Source organism: Bactrocera tryoni, chromosome 5, assembly GCF_016617805.1.
Source record: "Bactrocera tryoni isolate S06 chromosome 5, CSIRO_BtryS06_freeze2, whole genome shotgun sequence".
Taxonomy (NCBI): domain Eukaryota; kingdom Metazoa; phylum Arthropoda; class Insecta; order Diptera; family Tephritidae; genus Bactrocera; species Bactrocera tryoni.
This window is the reverse complement of record NC_052503.1, coordinates 12,839,925-12,862,576: the sequence shown is the minus strand read 5'-3', so window position 1 is coordinate 12,862,576 and position 22,652 is coordinate 12,839,925. Positions and strand designations below refer to the sequence as shown.

At 34.3% G+C, this 22,652-nt stretch overlaps 1 protein-coding gene across 10 annotated transcripts; it reads right to left on the bottom strand.

Annotated features, from left to right (window-relative positions):
* Window positions 1–567: 567 nt before the first annotated feature.
* Window positions 568–22,109, bottom strand: LOC120778937 (ensconsin). 10 transcript variants are annotated; one of them, XM_040110984.1, is made up of 15 exons: window positions 21,950–22,106; window positions 20,147–20,197; window positions 15,341–15,597; window positions 15,067–15,200; window positions 14,213–14,334; window positions 12,575–12,940; window positions 11,023–11,166; window positions 8,085–8,660; window positions 6,007–6,180; window positions 5,593–5,768; window positions 4,667–5,515; window positions 4,343–4,597; window positions 3,760–4,271; window positions 2,465–2,631; window positions 568–2,373 (listed from the first exon to the last, which is right to left on the bottom strand). In XM_040110984.1, the coding sequence occupies exons 1-15, from the start codon at window positions 21,996–21,998 to the stop codon at window positions 2,357–2,359; spliced, it is 3,849 nt and encodes a 1,282-aa protein (XP_039966918.1). In that variant the 5' UTR covers window positions 21,999–22,106; the 3' UTR covers window positions 568–2,356. The 10 variants fall into 10 exon arrangements, with proteins under 10 accessions (XP_039966918.1, XP_039966919.1, XP_039966922.1 ...); XM_040110985.1 differs by having other exon boundaries at window positions 8,313–8,660; window positions 21,950–22,104; XM_040110988.1 differs by lacking the exon at window positions 12,575–12,940 and having other exon boundaries at window positions 21,950–22,103.
* Between the last annotated feature and the right edge of the window lie 543 nt (window positions 22,110–22,652).

Below are 22,652 nucleotides of genomic sequence, written 5' to 3'. Positions count from 1 at the left end.
GCCGCATTTTTAAAAAAAGCCGACTACGTTGTTGTTTGGTGAAAATGATTTTGTGTTTTTTTGGAATCACCAGTAACTCCAAATAACGACATACAGATGTATAAATATATTCGCTAAAGTTCGAATACTCATAATGCGTGGTTGACTTTTAAGCGTGAAATTGTGAAATAATACAATATTCAAATATTTTTAACTTTAATCGTGAAACGACCACCATAATTTCAGTCCATGCGTTTTCTGCTTTCTTTTAAATAAGCTTTATATGCTCGAAGTTATTATATGAAAAAATTATTTTTTAATGTTGTATCAGCTATTACAATGTGTATATATAAATAAGTTATATTAACAAATTAAAACATTTTGTTTGATTTTTTTTTTCTTTTCTAATTTTTAAGTATAAACTTTGCAAATATATGTATATGTAAATGTAAATTTAGATAACATAAAAATTAAAAAATATATATATGCATCAAAAAATCAGAAAATACATTAACTACACATAAATATATATATATAATCTAACTCGCACACTAAATTGCTGATATACATTACTTTGCTTCGCTTTCGTTTTCTTTTGATTCATAATATTTTAAAGCGCGTCTACCACTTTACTTTTCAGTTAAACAGTTTTTTGTCTAGCCACCGATTCTTTGCATAATTAACTGGCTGCCCAAACTGGCTTCTTACTATATAACTGCCAAGTGTTGCCTGCTTACGTGTCTGGTGCCTAAGGTACAAGCCAATTTAGCAGATTCTAACACTAAAAATCTACTATTTTCTTTTACCATACTAAATATGCTCATATAAGAGGACGAAATTGTAATCAATTGATTATTTCAACAGTTAGAATTAATACCGTTATTTTAAAGTGACGCATCATTAATGCGCTTAGCCTTTTTGAAAACATGAATTTGTTTAAAATATAATGAGCGAATCGAGAAAAGCAGCTAAAAACCCAACAATTTGATCGGTGGTGTAAAGCATTTGCTAGATAAAAGATAAATTTAACCTATATATCTTTAAAGAAAGAAATATAGATGCATATTTTTAGCCCTTGGCTTAAATCAATATCTTCAAGTGCAAAATTACCAATAAATATTAGCACATTTCTCAGCATACAGCAAATAAGAAATATTGTCGTGACACAGGCAAACACACTTGCAGCATACAGGGTATATTTGAAATAAATATAAAAAAGTACTAAAATAAGACGGAAAATACATATCCAAGTTTTACTTTAAAGCCCAATACAAATATGCGTTTGCTGACTGCTTTTGCTTTACGCAGAAAGAGAACTCTCATGAGCCATAGTCTACAATCAGTTTATAAAGCGTATGCAGCACTGTGGCTAGCACGCGCGTCGGCGCATGCGTACAGGATTGCTTTAAATTTGGTATAATATATTTGCAAATATATTGGGTATAATTAATTTATATACTCTTCCGCATCGTGTCAATGTTCCCTTAGTTACCTGAAATAGTTACTTTACGCTCTTGCTTAATATATCTCTTCCATTATATGGTTGAATATGCATGTAAGCTAAATGGACTGTATTGCATAGGTTTTTTAACTCTGCTTGAACTTGCGCAATATGGAAATTTCCCATTTTTTTATGAAAACTTTTAAGCTTTCATAGCTGTTTTTGGGTGTTTTTGATTTTTTGCTTAACGGGGAGCAGAAATTATGCGTTTTTTATAATAGTTTTAATGTTTTATAAATTTAATGCGTTGCTCTTTTCGAAAGTTTTCGCTTTTCGGTACTATGCAGTTAATCGTATATTCTTTGCTCGCTTGCTCGTTTTTCTGTTTTGCTTGATTTAGCATACACAATATACATATGTATTTTCAAGCAATGGATTATGTATACTTCATATTTTCACTCCTAACTATGCTTAGTTTTTGCTTTCTTTTTTGTTACGGGAGGAACAATTGCCGTAGTTTTTATGCTTTTCCCTTTCATCATAATTTATTGTGTTTTAATATTTATATCCTAATTAAAGGTTTTATTTTTTCATGCTTTTGCTTCTCATTCCTTCACATTTTTTAAATATATCAAATGAGCTTAAGCAGTGTTTGTTTTGCTAATATTTTCTTAATATGCACTTGGCTTTAGCATTTTTTTTGCATCTTCTATATTATATATATATAATTTTAAATTAGTTAAACTCGTATTAATTACGCCTTAAATGTCAAGTAACCATAAATTGTCGCACATACACACAAAACTTCAATAAACGCTAACGCGCCACAATCAATAGATTTTTTTCTCCTAATTCTCATAGTTGTACAGCATTATATCTTTGTTGCAGTTTTTAGTTTGCGCGTCCAATAATTGCAGGCTGCTAGCACGCTCAGACTCACAGTAGTGAAATATCTGAAATCGGTGAAAATACGAATTAAAGATATATAGTCCAATTATTATTGTTGTTGCAATTTTGAATTGTTCAATTGTTTCATTTGCAAACCTTTATTATCGTGACTATCTGCAGTGACTAGTGTTGCGGTTGTTGTGTTTAACAAACTGTTGTTGTTGTTGAAGTTAACTGCATTGTTGATATCTTGTGACTCAATGCTTAAATCAATTAACTGATTTGTTGCTGGTGTTACGGCATCCTGCAGGTTATTGATATCACTTTTTAGGGAGAGGAAAATTCGAGGTAAAAGAAAAACATTAATCAAAGCGGCCAGCAAATTAAGATAAGGAAATTTTCGAAATTAATTTTTAGTAAAGTGCAATTACAAATAAGCAAAATAAACCGTAATGCCAAGCACATTTTTTAATAACATGCGGTGCAAAAGTCTTTTCTGAGTTGAGCGAGGAATCTTGGCAAATGAAGCGTACTAGATTGAGAAAATTAAATCATAAATACGATTTTCTTCACGAAAATTACGAGCGATATCAGAAACTATTGACCTGAATTAAGAACAAATAGTGATAAAACAATCTGAGAATTTCGAATATTAATGTACCACAGTAAATTCCTATTCATGGATAATTAAAAACGAATTTAATATTTACAGTACTTTCGATAACGAAAAGTGTATATAAATATTTGTATATGAGTTTCTAAAAATAAAAAATAAAACCAGAAAAAATTCACTCCGAAGTTGGAATACTCTACACAAATGAAAACATTTCCTTAAAGAATTTGATTTGGATGCCTGATCTGATAAAGTTATCAGAAAATTGTAGCGTTCCAAATTTTGTGTAGATATCTTGTTAAAAACATGTTTTTCATACAAGAACTTGAACTTGCTATAGTGGTCCGATATCATATAATCGCGATACAACTTCTTGGGAAGAAAGCGACATGCGTAAAACTTCAGATTTACATCTCAAAAACTGAGGGACTAGTGTACTTATATACAGCTCGACACGCTGATTATTTATATGAGTATTTTATAGGATTTTCCAAGATTCCTTCCGAGTTTTACAAGCTTCGTGGCCAACCTTAAATACACCATTCAGCATATACAAATTAAATTTAGTTTTCGTTTCTGCGCTTCAAATGCCAAGTAAACTTATGAATATTTGATAAACGTGTAGCATGCGAGAGATTGAACAAATTTTTCGTGGTAAAAATGAAGAGTCAAGCATATATATACGTAGTGCCAAATTCCTTTCACCAAATTAATTTGCCTTAGCCCAACGGGGTGAGTAACTCGAACTTAATACCTATGCAAATAATTTACAAAAGCATATTTTTCCAGCCGTGCATTGTATATAAGAGACAATTGCATTGAAATTTCACTTGCTTACTTTTTGTTGTTTAAATTTTCGATGTGATGGCCGTTGCCGTTTGAAACGGCAGTCGTATTTATTGTTGTTGCTGTTGTGGTATTTTGCAATAGCACATCACTGTCTATTGGCAATTTTCCATTGCTCACCTCGAGAATTTGTGTTGGTTGCTGGAAATGTTGTTGCTGTTGCTGTTGATGCAGATTTTTCGCATTCTCATCTATTAGCATATTGGAGAAACTGTTTATGAGCGCAGCTTCCTTGTCAATTACAGCTTGCTCGTACATAGCCTGCGTATTCTGCGGCTCCACCTTGTCACTTGTGGGCAACACGGTCACCACAGCTGTGGGCACTACTGCAGCAATGTTTTGTGGCGGATTTGGTGTGGTCGCAGTCGTGGTGGAGCCCGATGTGGAGCTACTATCAGTGCTGCTGACAGCATTAGCCACTGCTGTTGTTGTAGTAGTAAAGGATTGTTCTTGTTGTGTTTCCTGTGGCAAATTGTCAGCTGCCGGTTTGGGCGTTGTGCTTTCCTATTGCATACGAATAATTATATAATAGTGGTTAGTTAAACCGAAAATAAAAATAAATTGCGCACACTTACCTTTACTGGCGTGGAGTTGGGTGTTGTCGCGCTTCCACCACCACTGGCACCTTTACGTGTGCGCGACATGATCGCCTCAACGCGTTTGCGTCGTTCTTCGCGCTCCTTCTCCTCTCGTTTAAGACGTTCGGCAACCTCAATGCGTTGCTTCTCCGCTTCCTCCTTGGCTTTCTTTTCAGCCTCCTCGCGTTGCAGGCGTTGCTTCTCTTCCTCTTCACGTTTGCGACGCTCTTCTTCTTCCTTTTGCTTTGCCTCCTAAAATGAAAGAAATTACGGCATTTTAGATAATGCTGTAACGCGTAATTGTTGCAATATTTAACTTACTTCAATAGCTTGGCGCAAACGCTCTTCCTCGGCACGACGTTGTTCCTCAGCCAAACGATTGGCTTCCTCTTCGAAAGCGCGCTGGCGTTCGGCCTCCTCCTCTTGACGCTTCAGTTCGGCAAGGCGTTCGGCCTCCAAGCGTTGACGCTCCAATTCGGCCTGTCGCTCAGCCTCCTCACGTGCCAGACGACGACGTTCAGCCAATGCAGCCTTCGCCTCCTCTTCGGTTGTGATCTTATTTCTGGCGATCATTGAGGCGGTCATCAAATCATTATTATCACCATTTTGTGTTGGTGGCGTGAGTTCACGCACTTCTGAATTCTCTTTGCTGCCGTTTTGTGAGCGTGGTTGTGGTTGGGGCTGTGGCTGTACAGCTGCCGTCTGCTCTTGCTTCACTGGCGGCAAAGCAGCAGTGCTGACTTGATTCAACTCAACAGACTCAGTGTCGATCAACTGCTGCGTCTTTGTTTCGGTAAGAGTTGCCTCTGGCACCACCGCTTCAACACTTTCAGCTGTACTTGCTGCAGGCTCTGAGCTTACTGCTTCAGCGGCTATTGCTGCTTCTGGCTCATTGGGTGCAGCCAATACTTCGGCCGAAGTCTCAGCTTCGGATTTCGCTATATTCAATGAATTCTTTTCGTCTTTGCTTTGCACCGGAGGAGCAGGTGCCTCCTCTTTTTTACGTTCAATTGTAGTCGTCTTGTCCTTTTCACTACGTGAAAGTGTCTGACTTGGAGATGGTGAGATTAACGATTTACTCATAATATCCTTGCCAGCTCTGTTTAAGCGATCCGAACTGGACGTTTTTGAAAGCGATTTGGGTGTGGAGGCTTTGGGTGTCACTGACTCCTACAAATATGGGCGAAATTTTATTTAATAGTTTAACGTGGGTTTTAAATTTATTATGTTATATGCGTGTGACTTACCCGTTTGGCTGGTGTTTTCTTCTCAGCGCTAGACAAACGTGTAGACGATGACACAATCATTGAGGTTGACATCAAATTTGATGTTCGTTTGGGGGTATTTTGTGCTGATGTTGTCGTAGATGAAGGTGTTGAGGCCTTCACTGGCGGCCTATTATCTTTTTTGTGTTTATTTAGGTCTGTAAGTTAGCGCGAAATGTTAGTAAAATCATGTTTTGCTAGTGTCTAGACAGTTTAAGTTCGAACTAATAGAACAAAGAAACATAACAACCAAGCATATTACGCATAATAGAGAACTACTGTTTGAAATGTTGGCGCGCCTGCATATGTACAACAAATTAATATTAATGTACATATATGCATATGTAAGTATGTTGTATGTAGTTATGTACATGTATGAGAAGCACATTTACTCACCCTCCAGCGACATGCCAGTACCGGCAATACTAGCTGGCCGTTGCTTACGTGTAGCCGGTACGGATCTTCTAGCCACGTAACCAGATGTGGACAAATTTGTGGATGTGGACATTGCACTACCCGGTCTTGAAGTGCTGATGTTGCCGCCTGGGGTGACATTTCCAGAACGTGAACCTAACACCAATGCAACAACACAACGACACATGTGAATAATAAATGTTAAAGAAAAACAAAGAAAAAGAAAATACATATGTACAAAGAAATAATAAATGAATTTGCTGATCTAGAGCGCTGATTGAACAATTAATGAAACGGCAAATGATGGATTTATGGAAAATTAAATATAAAAAGTATTTGTAAAAGTGTGGATGTAATGAAAATAAATAAATAAATCCACCACCAAAACTGCAAACAAATAAAAAAAACTGCTTTGAAGATAAGTTTAAGGAACAAAAATTTTTAACACAATAACCGAAATTCGTTTACATAGACTACATACATATAAATATACATTTAAGCGACACCCAAAACCAATTAAAGCTAAGCAAATACTAAGCATTTTGTTGTTTTTGTATGCAGTGTGAAAGAACCACTGCTCTAGCCGCTATTGGGGGGGTGGGAACAACAATGTTTGCAAACAAAATTTCGAATGGGCGCTATACGAGTATAACAGTAAAGTAATCATTAAATTTGGTTAAAGAGTAAAGAATATTTGCGAGTATTTTTTAGCATAAAAAACAGCCAAAGTTCCAGGTAAACATTTTAAATATCTGAATATATACAGCTAACGAAATTATATTCGACAACAATGCGGGCGAGTATACTTGTTGATGAAAATTGTCGATCTCTTAGAGTGGTAAAAAATTAGCTCAATTATAAAAAGAAATAAATATTAACATTTTTGTAATTATGATTTTCAGTTAATTTTTTAAGAAAATCGCTTTGCTATTGAAAAGGTTTTGCGCCGAAATGTAGGCCAACATTTTTTCAGCATAAATAATTTAACTGTGTTTATAAGAGTGCACACAGGAACAAAAGTGTTTATGTTAGAAATGTATTTTAGCAAAATTGTGGCCTTACGTAATTTATATCATTCTAAAAGCTGATTTTAGAAATCGTTTATATTTGTATTACTCTTTCTCTTAGTTCAACAAGTATACTTTCAGTAGTGTTTCGGAATTTCATTTAAGTTTTTGACGAAATTTTTATAGAGATCTGTACAATATAATATATCATAACAATTAAGCCAACGGCGAAGTTAAACTTTATTAAAAGACAAAGGAGGTCGAGGTATTTGAAACTGGAGTTGTTGAACAAAACTGTTTTTTTTTTTTGAAAAGAATTAACAACAATTAAAATGCTAAAAAAACTCAAAATGAGACGATTTTGTTCAACAATTTCAAGCAAATACTAGTACAATAATGTAATATTTAAATAAAGTGTGGTAAAAAAAGTGTAAGTATGTTGTTTCATGGTGTTAACAGACGCTTCCGACGTGGTAAGTAGTTAAAAACCTTGTGCAGGATCTACTTTATAGCTCATTTACACAAAGATTCAAGTTTAATGAAAAAAATTTAAAAGTACTAGTATGAAAGTATGTGTTGTGTATAAGTCACTACCGTAAAGTGGAAGAATGGTATAGAATGAATACTGTGTGAAATAGAAATGTTTGTTGCTGCCGACATGAAATTGAGTCAAAAGTGCGGTATGTTACACAGAAGAACCACAAACAAATGGCCGCTTGATTGTAAGTGCTTTGCAGTGGATCAATAGATTGGTGATTAACACGGAGAGTAGGTGAGTAATGAGTGAAATACTGAAATTCAATGTAGAGGAGGTCCACAAATACTTAGCATTTGAAAAATCAAATTATAAATGCAGTTTGTTTCTAGTTATAACAATGAAGTGGATTAGCAAAATTCTATATTCGATAGAAATTTTAGTCATTTACTAGTACATGTTTAAGGAGTTTAGCTTTTTTGGTTGCTTGGTTGTTAAAGTTACGAGTAAAAGAATTGGGAGAAGTTGTAATAAAAAAACCAAACAAAAAAAAAATTATAAACTTCACACACACACACCTGTTGTTATTGAGAAACTAGAATTCATGATCAATAATGAGTTTGGATCGAAACGGTAGGGGTTAGTAAGATGATTTAGTAGCTGCTCGCTGCGTTTAGTCCCAATCGCTGATGGTGATGAAGCTAATGATGATTGCAGATACTTTCTAGTAGCAGCTGTTTGTAAGCCCAGTGTAGAGCGCGGTGTAGCGCTCGACCACGAATTGTTTAACTGTGTCAAACTCTTACAAGTGGTATCACGTTGGCCACCGCTCAGCGGACGAAAACTGTTTGACATGACGCCAACGCCACCGCCACCAGGACTGCTGCTGCTGAGTGTGTATTTGGCGCGCCCGCTGGCCAGATGTGTCATGCTGCGCGACATGGGGCCGCTGCCACTGCCACCGCCGGCACTACTGCTACCGCTGCCGTGACGTGGTTTACTGCCGCGCCTTCGGCCACCTCCTAGCGATTCGGTTTCGTCCAACAGTTCCATCTGTTCGCGACGCTCACGCTCGAGTATGGCGCGTATGTGCTCGCCATTGCGGCGTATCGGTTGAGCCAATTGATCCAGACGACTCATGGAGAAGGCACGTCCTGTTTTATTATTTGCGCATTTGATTGATGACAGTTTACGTGGTGGTTGTTGTTTATGATGCAGGAGAGGAGCAGTGAATTGAATTGAATTTTGAGTTGAGTGAGTTGAATTTGTGTTGAAATACATACGGTTGATAATAAGTATTTTGAAATTATCAGAATTTATAAATACATAAATTGCAAATTGAAAAAATATTAATGATTTTAAAATATACTTAGCAGTAAGCTAGCTAACTTAAATTAATTGAACGAAAGGAATATCTAAATATGTTGATGTAGTAAATGTATATTCGTAAATAAGTATATAATCTAATTTATTTCGCTCTAAGTGCATATGGTGTTTGGCGCAGGCGCAACTAACAACACAACGCGCGTGACATTGCTGCTTTGGTTCGGTGCAAATAATCACAGTGAAATTACAAACATAGTACAGGTGAAAAAGCGAATGTGATTGATTTCATGGGACGGCACAAAATACAGTTGTGTGGAGAAAATATTGCAGTGGCTTAAGGCATGCAGCAAAAAATGCGAAATAGTCGGATTGCAATTCCAAATATAAAGGAAAAAATACTATAATATCAAAATAATATAGAAATTAATTTAAAATAATTAAAGCAAAGTTTATTTAAGAAACAAAACTTAAAATGAAAAGGAAAACGCCTAGTTCCAGAATAAATAAGTGATTTACATAAAAGAAAATATTTATGAGCAAATAAGCAAACCTCAGAATTTGTCAGTTTCAAAGCTCGAGGTCTAAAGAGTTTCAGCAAACTTGAGAATTTCTAATTCGAGTTTATAAATGAATAATTAGTGGAGTCTGCCATAGTTCGAGCATACAAGCGAAGAATAAATGCTAATACATTTTAATGAAAACAAATAATTATTTAAAATTTGGTTTCGAAAAAACATGTTTTAGTCTAAAAATGGTCTATCTACTATCTTTACAATAATTGAGACGAAATATTAAACCATAACGAAGTAAAATTCACAACTTCGAATCTATTGCAATACTTCTCTTAAAAAATATAAATCCAAAAAGTAATTATATTATTATATAATTATAATATTTAATTATTATTATATAATTTTATGTTGGAAAATTGTTAGAAATACACTAGCTTTCAATTAAGTTAAAGTAAAAAAATCGGGAACGTTTTTTTCTTATTGCACCCTAAAAGTATGCAAGCGATATTAGCCCGCATACCCGCCGGGGGAAGTAGAGGAAGAGGAAGACCTCCACTCCGTTGGAAGGACCAAGTGGAGAAGGACCTGGCTTCGTTTGGAATATCCAATTGGCGCCACGTAGCGAAAAGAAGAAACGACTGGCGCGCTGTTGTTAGCTCGGCTATAATCGCATAAGCGGTGTCTACGCCAATTAAGAAGAAGAAGAAGATATTAGTTTAGGTTAAAAACTGAAAATATATGGTTAAAATCTTCAAAACTGTAGTGGTGAATATTATCTAGGCAAGATTCCTCAAAGGGCACTTTCCAAAACCTTCAAAAACATTTTGTAATTTTGTGAAAATTTTGAACCGAGAAAGGTACGAACGTTTTTTCGTAAAAAAAATCAATTTAAAACGTTTCGAATCAAAGAACAATATTGAATCCGCTAATATACAGAAACAGTATAGATAATATACATATATTATTGTGTGATGACCCTCATTATCTCAACGAGCTAGGACATGGACCAATATTGATTTGGACACGGAAGAGTAAAAATTTCAACACGTTTAGGTTCAGAAAAGTATGCGACAGTTTGAGAAGCCGAAAACAACAGACAGTTCAGTATCGCTCCTTACGCCGCAAGTAATGATTATAAGACGAAAATCGCTGGCAATTATGAATATTGCAATAAAAAATGATATGTACAGTAAATCGAAAGATGCTACAACAAAAACAAAAAGAAAACCAAATTAACGAGCTGCAGGATGGATATCGCACGAAAATATGCCACAACGAAATCAGAAATACATTTTTTTAACGCCAAAAATTAAAACTTAACGATAGAAAAAAAGTAAACAAAAAAAAAATAATTATTTAAGAAAACGCGAGACTGTTGGAAGAGAAAGAGTGATGGAATGGACGTGTTTTCTGAAGCGATGTCTGTATGTTTATGCAATAGCTTGAGTTTCGGATGGATTTTGTACAAGAAGTCTTATAAAATATGGATATATGTATGAATGTATGTATGTAGGTATGTATTTACTAACATGTATTATAATTATAAATTTCTTGTTTGTTTCGAAGTTTTGGTTTGGTGGATATGAATTATTTACTGTTGTTGATTGGTTTGTATGGATTTGATTAGATGTATTTATTTTTTGTTTTTGGGTTTTGGTCTGTTTAGTTATTGGCTTACCTGGGGTGCGTGGCGTGTGGCTCAGCGACGATCTGGAACCGTAATGCCCGTCCCTGGGGCTGGGTATTGTCGGCATCAAATCGGTTTTTCTGCGGGCTACACTTCTAAACACAATTTGTGTTGCATGACTATCGACACTATCGTCTGTAAAATTGTGGTACAGTGTTTTTGTTTGTACAGATAGTTTGTTTTGAGTAAGTACATAGATATTTACATTTGTTTAAATTATTATGGATTTTTTTCTTTCTAATTATGAATGAATTTGTACAAATGTACAGTATTGATTTCTGTATTTTGCTTCAAAAACGAACGAATACGTTTGAAAAGTAGGTATATTACGAATAAAAAATAAGGGTAAAAGGCGCAAAGCAGCAAGATCAGCATATTAATTGCACTATATATCGGCGTATGTATGTATGTACGCGTGTACTACACACTGAACTGAGCGAGCATGCCACACAGCATTACAGCATAAATGCAAAACAAAAACATTACGTAAGAGAATCACTTGGGCATTCAAAAAACAAGTGGAAATAAGTATTACGATTCGAATACTTGAAGGGTATACTTCAGTAATCAGACTTATTAGGAATTCGATGCGATAATATCCGAGCAAACAATCGAAACAGTACCACTAAATGTGACTCAACGAGCAATATACTACGATTAAAGAACATGCAATCAGTACAAAAACTATCCAAATCATGCTGGGATTATTTTTTTTTTACAAATTTTAAAAAAAGGAAATAAATTATTAATTTCATTGTTATATGTATCTCATTCATTAGAAAAAAAAATTACGAACAGACATAAAAACACAAAAAGGTTAATGTGAGGTTATGAGCGTAAAAACATGTTCAAAAATAAATAGTCCAGTTTGTTATGATAGAATCTTATACCTTGCAGGAAAGACAATGAATTAGAAGTGAAACCAAAACCGTTCCGACGACAGTCGGATCTTTGTTGGATTTTTTTCTGGCGATGTTTCTTGATAAAATTGCTTTCTATTTTCGGGTGGGGCATAATAGACCTAAGGTCGCGGTGCATTTCTCACTTATCAATCTATTTTCGGATGTGGGTGTTAATATACTGTTATAATAGTGAAAACTAAAAATGTAAATTCATGGAACTGCTGTTGGACTGGCGATAAGGAAACAAGAGAGTAAGAAAAGTGCAAGATTTTTTTTACAAAATAACAGTATATTAATAAAAAAGAGGAAACTATCTGTAAAATACAAAATAGAATAAACTAAAATGTTATATTTAAAATTATCATCATCATCCGAGTATCAATCAAGAATCTACATATTTTTTCGAGTAAAACAAGTGATAATTTAAAGTATGTCTAAAAACTTTAGATAATCTTTTTGTTGAAAATAGGAAAATTTAGCAACTAAACTAAACTGGACTATTCATTATTAGTAGGTACGAAACGAGAAAAAAAAAAACAGAAAACAAGTTTTTACGAAAACATTCTGAGCATTCGAGCAGAGCAGAGAGGGTGTAAATCTTCTCTTTGGATTTGTGTGGCGCACAGCCGCACTCGTCTTACTAGAGTAATTAAATGTCGTTGCTGCTGTAGCCGATTGACTGCTTTTGCCAGCTGTGCTTGTGGTTGTTGTTGCTGCTGCTGCTGCTGTAGCTGCTCTTGCAGAGTCTATTGCAACATTTTGTCTGTGCCCACTTGTATTTGTTATACTTTGGTTGTTGTTGTTGTTGCCGTGCTGATGCTGATGTGCCTGATGATGAGCAGTATAAGTGCGTACATGGCCTGCCGAGACTGTGGCTGTGGCAGCTGGGGGATCATCAATATTGATTTCACTGCCCACAATGGAGAGGGAAAAACGTTTGGGTGGCTCATCGTTCGAGTATCCCCAATTGAAAACTTCATACATGGATGATGACTTACGACGATGATCTGTGTGGTGTATTGATTGTATTGTATTTGTACATAGGGTGATTGCATATTGTTTTTATACAAGTTAATTACATATTTTTTTATTATTCTTGTTTCATATGTATGTATGTAGATACGTATATAATTGCATACTAAGTTTATAGTATAGTATATATACATATATATATTTATCATACAAACAATGCTATATAAAAGTGTACATATGTATATATGTATGTATGTGTGTAGTAAATGCATATGCGGTTGTAAAATCATACACATGTCTACTAATGACCTTCTGACTGCATGTACATATGTATAACAGTAGTTTTTTTTTAGTTTTATTTTTGTTTTGAAGAAAAACAAAATGTTGGAAAATTATAAGAGAGTAAGTAAAAATGAATGAATTGATGCTTGATAGAGAATATATTTTTTGTTTGATAGCTGCATGTATCATTAATATTGTATTGAGATGCCGAAACAGTAGAAAGAAGAAAGGTGTAATGCATGGCACATATTTTCTTTTATGTGCATACACGCACATACACCTATTAACTAATTATAGAAGGAAGAAAGTTTCATGTATATCAACCAAAGCATATGCGTTGTAAGAAAATCAAAAGTTAGAAGAATTTTTAAACTAAAAACAACTCAAAATAAAAAATACTTTTTGCGCATTGGCTGCAATACCGCAAGCGAATATGCAAATAATATAAGTATGTATGCATAACATTTCAATATTTTACGATCGGCTATTTAACTCGCAAGAGTATACGGGGAGGAAGTCGAAAATAAAGCAGGAGCGAAATCACAGTGGGCGCTAAATCAAAATTATGTATGTTTGTATATACTTCAAATATTTACGTCATAGATAATACGAAAAATACAGAAATTTATTTCAATGCACACACGCACACAATTATACGCAGTAAATGCAGCTCGAAACTATAACGAAGAGTGGAAAATACACACAAGAAAAAAAAGTAAAATATAAAACATATATATATGTATATAAATAAATGTTTCTCGACTGCAAATTATTAAAAACCATTAATAAAATAGAGATAATTTATTAAAGTGTGAAATTAAGTAAGACACTTGTTAATGGTGACGTGATTCAACAAATGTTTGCTTTCTAAAACAGTTAGGTTGCAGCTGAATACGATCACCATTGCATTGTGCTTTCTTAATTTGTGATACTGTGAGAGTTCCTGGTGTTGACTAACTTGTGTGCTTTTACAAACTGCAAACGTGATAAGTGGCAATGAGTGCGAGTTAATCGTCTACACTTACCTTCATGCCGATCCGTGCCACCGGCCGATGTTGCACGCTTCTTGGCACCACTGTCGGTCAGTTCACGTTCAGAACTACGACGTGATAATGAAGCACCAGTAACATTAGAGATCGACGTCGACCTGTAGAAAATGAAATATGTTTGTATTTGGTGTTAAACAATTAAAAAAGTTGAGGTATGCATTTGTAGCAAAATACTTGTGCTTTGGACCAGGGTAGATCATTTTTGAAACAAAAAAATTAATAATAATAGGATGAAACTCATTGACAAAAGAGGGGAAAGTAACAAAAATGAAAGAAAAAATTTCTTTATGGGCGATCTGAGGTTAGTAAATGGAAGAAAATTGGTTTTTGAGTTCTAAAGTGTAAAAAACGGTTTATCCCGATTTTTGAGAAACTACAAGTTGTAGGTAATAAAAATGTCTTTTTCACAAACATCAAAATATATGTGAATATTTCAAATATACGAGTTAGTATCGAGTATATCGAAAACGGTTATTATTAATGCTTCCGTTTCCATGACAGTCGGGCCTACGTAACCAGAACGGACCCTAATTTCTATCCGGCCAAGAACTGTTAACTCGGAATTATTATGCCGTTACAACAACATTAGGATTCAAAAAAATATATACTATTTTATAAAAAGTTAAATGTGACTTATTTGGAAGAAATTGTCTAGACACGAGTGTTTTTCGAAGCTAATAGTCGCCATTTGCTTGCCAGTTGCAACCGCATACTAACATCTGAATTCCTTTCAAATAACTTCACGTTTACTTCTATTCACTCCGCAGAGTCGCAAATGCACAAGCAGACCTTAAATTGTTACAATTGCATAATTAATTTGAATTACTTACCGTCGATGACCCAGATAAGTGCTTGGCGATACCAGTCCAAAATCGGGCTCCAATAGGCGAGGTGTCGACGAGCCGAAAGCAAAGGCCACTGTACTGCGCGGACCTTTCTTTGTTTCCAAGCGGGATTCGCGTTCCTAACAAACGTATAAAATATTATTTGTGCTTAATTAACAATTTCACCTGCAAATGCAAAATGCAACAAATTGCAAAGCTGCAAGTGCATTAACACTTGCATTCTTGCTTTGTTTACGTTACATTTTCGCTGCCAGCATACCTGATTCTTCCGCAATATATATTCGCGGCGCTCCTTTTCCGCCTCGGTTATGGCGCGTTTACGTTCTTCGACTTGGTGTCGCTTCTCCGTGTCGCGTTGTCGTATCTCCTCTATGCGGCGGCGACGTTCCTCTTCTTTTTGTTCGCGATATCGTTGCGCCGCTTCCGCTTGCGCCTTTAGCTCTTCGATTTTCCTTTGTCTTTCTTCATTTTGACGCTCCCGTGCCAACTTTAGCTTCTCGTCACGGTCTTTACTCACTAAATATTCGCATTCACATTCGAATTGGCGCAATTGTATGTGGTTTTTTGGATACGGTTTTCGTTTCGTTTCGATCCGGTGAGTGGATGGTGCGTTGATTTGTTTGTTTTTTGATTTTTGGTTGGTTGGTGCATGGAATGTTGGAGAATTTGAAATTAGTTAGGCAGTAGAAGACACAAACACATATTTACATATATGTACATATATTTATGTAGCGCTTAATAATAGTGTGTATGTTGTCGACTCTTTAACTGTCTGTTACATTAAGAGTATGTATGTATGTACATACATATGTATATGCGTCACCACGCTCAATGTTATGCATTTGCGGCAGTAACATGCGAAACCGCAAACAACAAAAAAATTGTATTAATAAAAACGGAATGAGTGCAAATAAAAATAGTAAATCCAATGTCTTTTAGCGGTGGAGAGTAGCACTTGCTACTTCACTATGTGCATGTAGAGTTCAAGAGAGAGGAAAGCGAAGTGGTAGGGGCTTTTAGATTCCGCATGCAAACTTACATATCAAAATTGCATTAGAATATGTATGTATGTATGTAGTAGGTAACCAAGCACCGTTTACAAGTTCACAATCAAAGACTGTATAATATTTACATATGTAAGTATGTTTGTTGTTAAGTTCATTTAATAGATTTCAAGTGCATTTAGTTTGTTAAATTCAAATTAAGCGCCGCATGCAACGCAAATACGTGAGGCGACTTTGTATCCAAGATGTGGAAAAATAAGGCAAATGTGAAAATGCCGTTGTGTGCACTTTATGAAAACGAGGAAATAAAAAGTAATACATTTTAAATAGACCACAACAAATCGTATGATATGTGAAATTCTAATTTAATTTAAACTCTTAGCCAAAGGTCGGTTAGAGAATATAATATCATATCTATTGAATCTACTCAAAAAATGATGAAACTTTTCAATTAGAATGATATACCTTCTGATCAAATTTAATCCGGACTGCTCCACTTAAATTGCGTGCTCCAACCGAAACGTTATTTTTTTTCTGGATTAGTGGAACCTTTTTTATGTTCGTGTGGAATCAACACCTCTTATGGGTCGAATCACACATTTTGGTTAATGTTTTGAAAGGTGTAAAGGCTACACTTGTACCAAAAGATCTGAAGCTTTTGCAAATACGAAATCGAATTTAGGTCGCATACGAGATCATTACTGGTGACGAAAGCTGATGACGTCGAAACTGTGCAACACTCTGGTGAATGGCACTCCAAAAATGAGCCGGAATAAAAAAATCCCCCATACCATCGAGGCTTATAACAAGTGTATAGAAAATTAGATTAAGCGTTGGTAAGCTTGTACTGGCTCAGAAGTATATTTGGAAAGCGACAGTAGAGATTCATTCAGATGATACATGAAAATGTGTGTAGATTTTTGTCAGTCCGGGTCATATTTGATCACACAGAATTAATACAATGTAAGTGTTCATTTTAGGTAGCACTGGTTATAATAATTGAGCGCTAAGTTTTCAAGAAGTATACTTAGAACTTAGAAATGGGGCAGGAATAACTTTTATAAGTTGAAACTTTATAGTGGGTGCATTTTTCCTCTCTAAAATGTATGCATACCTTTCATATCTGTATTATTAGTTCCATACCAAATAAATTTAGAATCAATATTATTTCCTCTTTCAATGCTTTCATAATTTATTTATATACCCAAATAATGTGTTATCAGTTTATAAAACGCTAATCATCCTCATATCGATATCAAAATAATTGACCTTTCCAAACAATCGATCAAAATCGCGCCTTGTAGTAACTAAGTGCAGTTTTATATCGCAAATAATAGGATAATACAATATTTTTAGGTTTCAAACAAAAATTTCTGCATACACAGATAATATTTTTCGGCAGATTTCCTAATATTAAACTCACATGTCTAAAAAGCTACATGATATCTGAATGAATACATAATTACAAACACATGCAAAAATACTTGTTGTATTTAGGAATTATCAATTGGGTGCAATATAATAGCGATTCCATCACATACTTTCGAAATGTTCTACCACCAACAATTGTGTGTCAACTTTCAAACTGTTCAAGTTGATAAATATGCGGCAATACGTATTCAACAGGCAGGTATGTATGTATGTACGTGAACAGCCAACTATGAAACTGACGTCATCATAATAAATATGTGGTATTTGCGGGTAAGATACATACATACATATATACGTAGTAGATACCTTCCTATCATACTTCTCGGCATAAACTTCTGTTCGGCACTTAAATGAAAATCCCGATATTAAGTGATAGGAGTGGAGTACTTTCCATTGCGAAAGAAGAAGAAATACAAAAATGCAAAATCATACGAGTTCCAAGACCCAACCCACGTTCTAAAAAGTCTGAAAGCTACTTAAAATGGAACAGCGAACATACAGAAATCGAATTATGAATAGGCGGCCGGCATATGAGCAGGCAAAGTGCGAGCAAATTGAAGCACTTAATTGTTTTCTTTGCTTTTTATTTTGGGAGCTAAAAACAAAGAAGACGACAAACAATGCCAAGCTTAATTTAAATTGCTAATACGTAAAGCATAAAATAGCGATTTCGGAAAGAAAAAAATAGCAAAATGCGTCTGGAAAGATACAAGCGCTCAATCAATGGCTATGTGGTTAAACTGACAGCATGTCAGTAGGAGGTATGGTAGAAATTGGAAAGTGTTGCCCACAAACACATACACTCGGTTTTAGTACTATATATAAGATTTGCTTTTGAGTGTTATATAAGTTTTTAATCAATTTGCACGCTTGGTAATTTGCTAACGACATACAAGTGTATATACTTTCATATCTGACCTGGTTGGTGCGAAAGATGCCAATACCTAACTAAGAAAATAATTTTCAAACTCAAACTTTTAATAATTAATAATTTACTTCAATACCTACTTGTATTAATTTGAATTGCATGCTTTTTCACATTATAATATTAAATAACTTCAATGATAACTTCCTAATCAATGAAAAATTAAATGATATAACTGCAGTTTGGTTCATTTTTTTTGTATTTTGAGCAACTATATACTCATGTGTATTTACAAATGTTCGGGCGTATGTACATATGTACATGCATCCAACATTGTCGCGAATATTTTAGTGATTAATAGGAATTTTTGGTAGCTTTTGTGGCATTTGCCGGCATAAATCGGCTGCTCTACCTTGCGTTTCCAGTCTATGCATAAACAAAAATATATACATATGCATATGTGTAATATAAAAGCACCTAATTGAGCTAGCATATAGTTATGTATGTACATATGTATATTACATTGTGAGATTGGGAAATAAGAAAACTTTGTAGACAACTTGACTGGTAGCAACAACAAAATGTCAATTATAGCTATTGCACACTAACATACTTAATAAATGCCAAGTAAATAAAATGTTGTGCACATGTATGTAGCTCATATAGTATTAGCTAGTATGTGTAACATAGGCGTCTTCTTTGCTAAATGTCGAGCGTTTTACTTGCGTTTATGTTTGTGAATTCCTGCTTAGACGTAGCTGAGGCGCTTGCATCATCAACAAAAATGTATTTCTAGTAATTTAGGTCGTATTTTTTATTGCCGGTTTTTAGTAGCATTTCGCAGATTACATGATATAGGCTATGCAGAAACATATGTTCTAGATTCAATGCATAAATGAATTTAAATTTTCAATTATAAAGCTCCACTTTTTGCATCTTGGTAACGTTTTGCGTTCGCTTAATTGTGACAAAGTCAAGTCAGCTCAAGTGCAAAAGTCAATGGAGGGGAATAGGGTGGAAAATCAATTGATAGCCATAAAAACAATTTTACGTTACGAAAGAACTATACTTGAATATATTATATGAAAAGAGCTATAATGCGCATTTACTTACTTTAAATATACATATGTATATATTTAGGGAGGGCAATTAAAATCCATGGGTGCGCAAAAATAAATCTAGGTTAAGAGAAAAGTCCAAAATTTGGCTGAAAAATGGGTGTAACGTAAATTTTAGTAAACTTTATACTTAGAAATTTTTTATATGAAAATACTTTTTAAGCATTCTGCAAATTTGAGCTATTTTTATAAATAATTATGTGTATTTATTTACAGTTTAACTTAATTTTTCATGCACTTTGTAATCCCTTATCCGCAAATCTGTTCCAATATCGGTAATAAGCATTTTGCAACTGTATGTACAAATTAGTAACTTGTAAAGGGGTATACTCAACTACCTTGCGCTTCAGTATCATCTCCACCCACTTGCGCAAACCAATGTAAAATTGTTTTCTTAGCATTTACACTATCCATGGAATTGGGGAGACACACAGCAGAAAACGGATTAAATGCGAAATCGGCTTTTCAATTCAATTTTGAGTTAATATTTTTTTGCCCAATTTTGTCACGTTACAGTTAAAAGTGGAAAATGGAATGTAAAATTATTAGCATGATTATTTAGCAAAAGAAAAATGCGAATACGTGTACATATGTATAACGTATATTGAACTTGTGTGCGTGCAGTAATTTTAAATTATAATAATTACCTTTGCGTTCGACACTGCCTTCTCGACTATCGACTTTCTGAACTGGTTCAGCTGCAAAATAAAAGAAAATGCACGATTAGTAAAAAAATTAAATCAGGAAAATAAGAAAGAAAACATCAAAAGATATAGGCAACGTCTAGGCAGACGATATTAAAAAATCTGTAGGAAATTTTAATTCCACAAATTTTCAATGGATCAGTGGTGGATTAACAAATTCGGTGCTTATTGTCGTTGGGTCACTATTCTTAGCTGTTTTCACACTAGCCATACAAATGCCAAGGCATATACATATACATATGTATATATAGATGTGGGTAAACATTTTTCAAGCACAATTCCATGTATTAGTCAAATCAGCTGTAGAGTAAAATAAACATAAGACAGAGAAGTAGGGGAACGAAAGAAAACAATAACAAGTAGTTATCTACTAATAAATCAAATATAAGAGAAAATAGTGAAAATATATTTCAACTACACTTTCACAATGCCCTTCAAAATACTGCGTCTAAGCGATAAAGAAAATAATCGTGCTGGCATTTCACAGTAAATATAAGAAACAGTGATGAACAGAGTTTAACTACACATGTACACTATCAGAACAAATGCATCTTATCTTTGAACAATTTCGTTTAAAGAATAATTTCCGATTGTTAGAAAAATCTCATATCAAATGCATTTGTACATGACTAATTATGATCTGTCAATATTTGATTAACTCTAATTTATCAGTAAATGAGTATAAGGCTTGGTTCTTTTGTATAACCAATGACTTTCACTATAACACAGTTTATATTTTAATGATACGGGTATGTATAAAGATATAAAATATGTATCCACTACTTTCTTAAATGTAAAAATACTCTGTTTAAAACTCCATATTATCATAATATGCGAAGTCTTTATACAATATTCGCAATAAATGAAATGGTTTGATATTTCTAGAACTTTCAAATCCAAAGGCTAATTAAACTTATATTTCGGCCCTTAAAGGTCAGTAACCTACCACTGTAGTAGGGAGCGGCCATACCGCTGACACAACTAGGACAAAGGAATTACATATTTTTCGGTGAACACTAAAAAACATTTATGGATGATTCAGCACTGGTGTGTCTATGACTGCGCTGCATATCACGAACAAAGTTTGCCAATTACATATACATAAATTTGCCACATAGTTGCGAATTTTCATATACACATTACACTATTTGCCAACATTTCTAAAAATGTTCAACATTTAAAAAGCACCTGACTCCTTTCTATATATAAAATATATTTAGTGTCCATCGATTAATTTTCCCGGTGAACAAATTAATATTGTTATTCGATTTGAAAAGCATTGCCTTAGCTTTACAAGAAATGTAAGTGCAACAAGATGCTTGACATAATGCAATAGCAAATCAGTTTTTATTCTGGAATAACTCGATTGACTTATTTTTAAACTCTTCGGCCCCGTAATCTGTTATGTTGAACACTACACTGCGTTGGCCCCTGCACTTGGCAGTTTGTCGTATAATATCGAGTACGTTTTTTTCTGCACGCACTCCTTCCTGGAGTGGTGCACCTTGATGATGAGAAAAAAGTATTTTCTTTTCAGGTTCACACAATAGCAAATGTTTGCTGCGCGGCTACCGCTGTCTTTCGCTCAGCTGCGCCGCTGCCCTCAAGGTTGTTCGTCAGCTCTTCAACAATCGATTGTTTTTTCACACATGAAAAGCAATCAATTTTATAAAATTTCTATGCGAAAATGTCATCTGCCTCCATCGTAACATTTAGGTAAGATTTTTTCCTGAATTAGAGGTTTACCTTCTTGGTTATTTGATGAAATTTGCTGTTCGCCCACAAGACTCGCCATATTTTTCACTTTTACATCAGTCACTTGGAATTTTTCACAGTTTTAGAACTAATAATGACGACGACTGCGAAAGCAAAAAAACGAAAACGGCAAACGGCACAAGTTCGACGAACGAGCAGACGAATAATTGCCGCAAAAAGAAATGACTAAAAACGTCTTGACAGAGATCCGTATGTTGACGTTGGATTGGCTATGCTTTCTATTGCCAAAGAGTAGAAGAGATGGCCATATTTTTGTAGTGCTAAAGTTTTTAGAACACTGTCAAGAGCAGGGTTGATAAGTTTTACTACAATTAATAATAAATATTGATTGATATAGTTTTGTAAAATGTTTTTAAATTTCAAATAAACACAAGGTTTACGCTTGTAATTAAATACATACATGCATTTCTATTCTTAATTAAATATTCTTAAATAAATTAACTTCCTAAGAAAAATTATTGTTTATACAATCAGTATACAATCATAATTGTAGAATATTAATTTTAATAGAAGTCTTTGAAAATGAATAGTTACTTATTATTAATTAATACTTTAATATTTGTAATAAATACTTGTTTATTCACAATGGGCGTAGATGAATTTATGTAACTGTTGGTACTACTTTTAAATATGTGTATTATTAGAAAGTAAAGCGGTTGGCATCTCTGTTTGT

Coding starts and splice junctions, on each gene's coding strand:
- LOC120778937 (XM_040110984.1), bottom strand. CDS start 21,998: ATGGCGAGTCTTGTGGGCGAACAGCAAATTTCATCAAATAACCAAGAA. Junction 20,198..21,949: donor TTCATCAAATAACCAAGAAG/GTAAACCTCTAA, acceptor TTTATTTTGCAG/CTGAACCAGTTCAGAAAGTC. Junction 14,335..15,066: donor ACTTATCTGGGTCATCGACG/GTAAGTAATTCA, acceptor CATTTTCTACAG/GTCGACGTCGATCTCTAATG.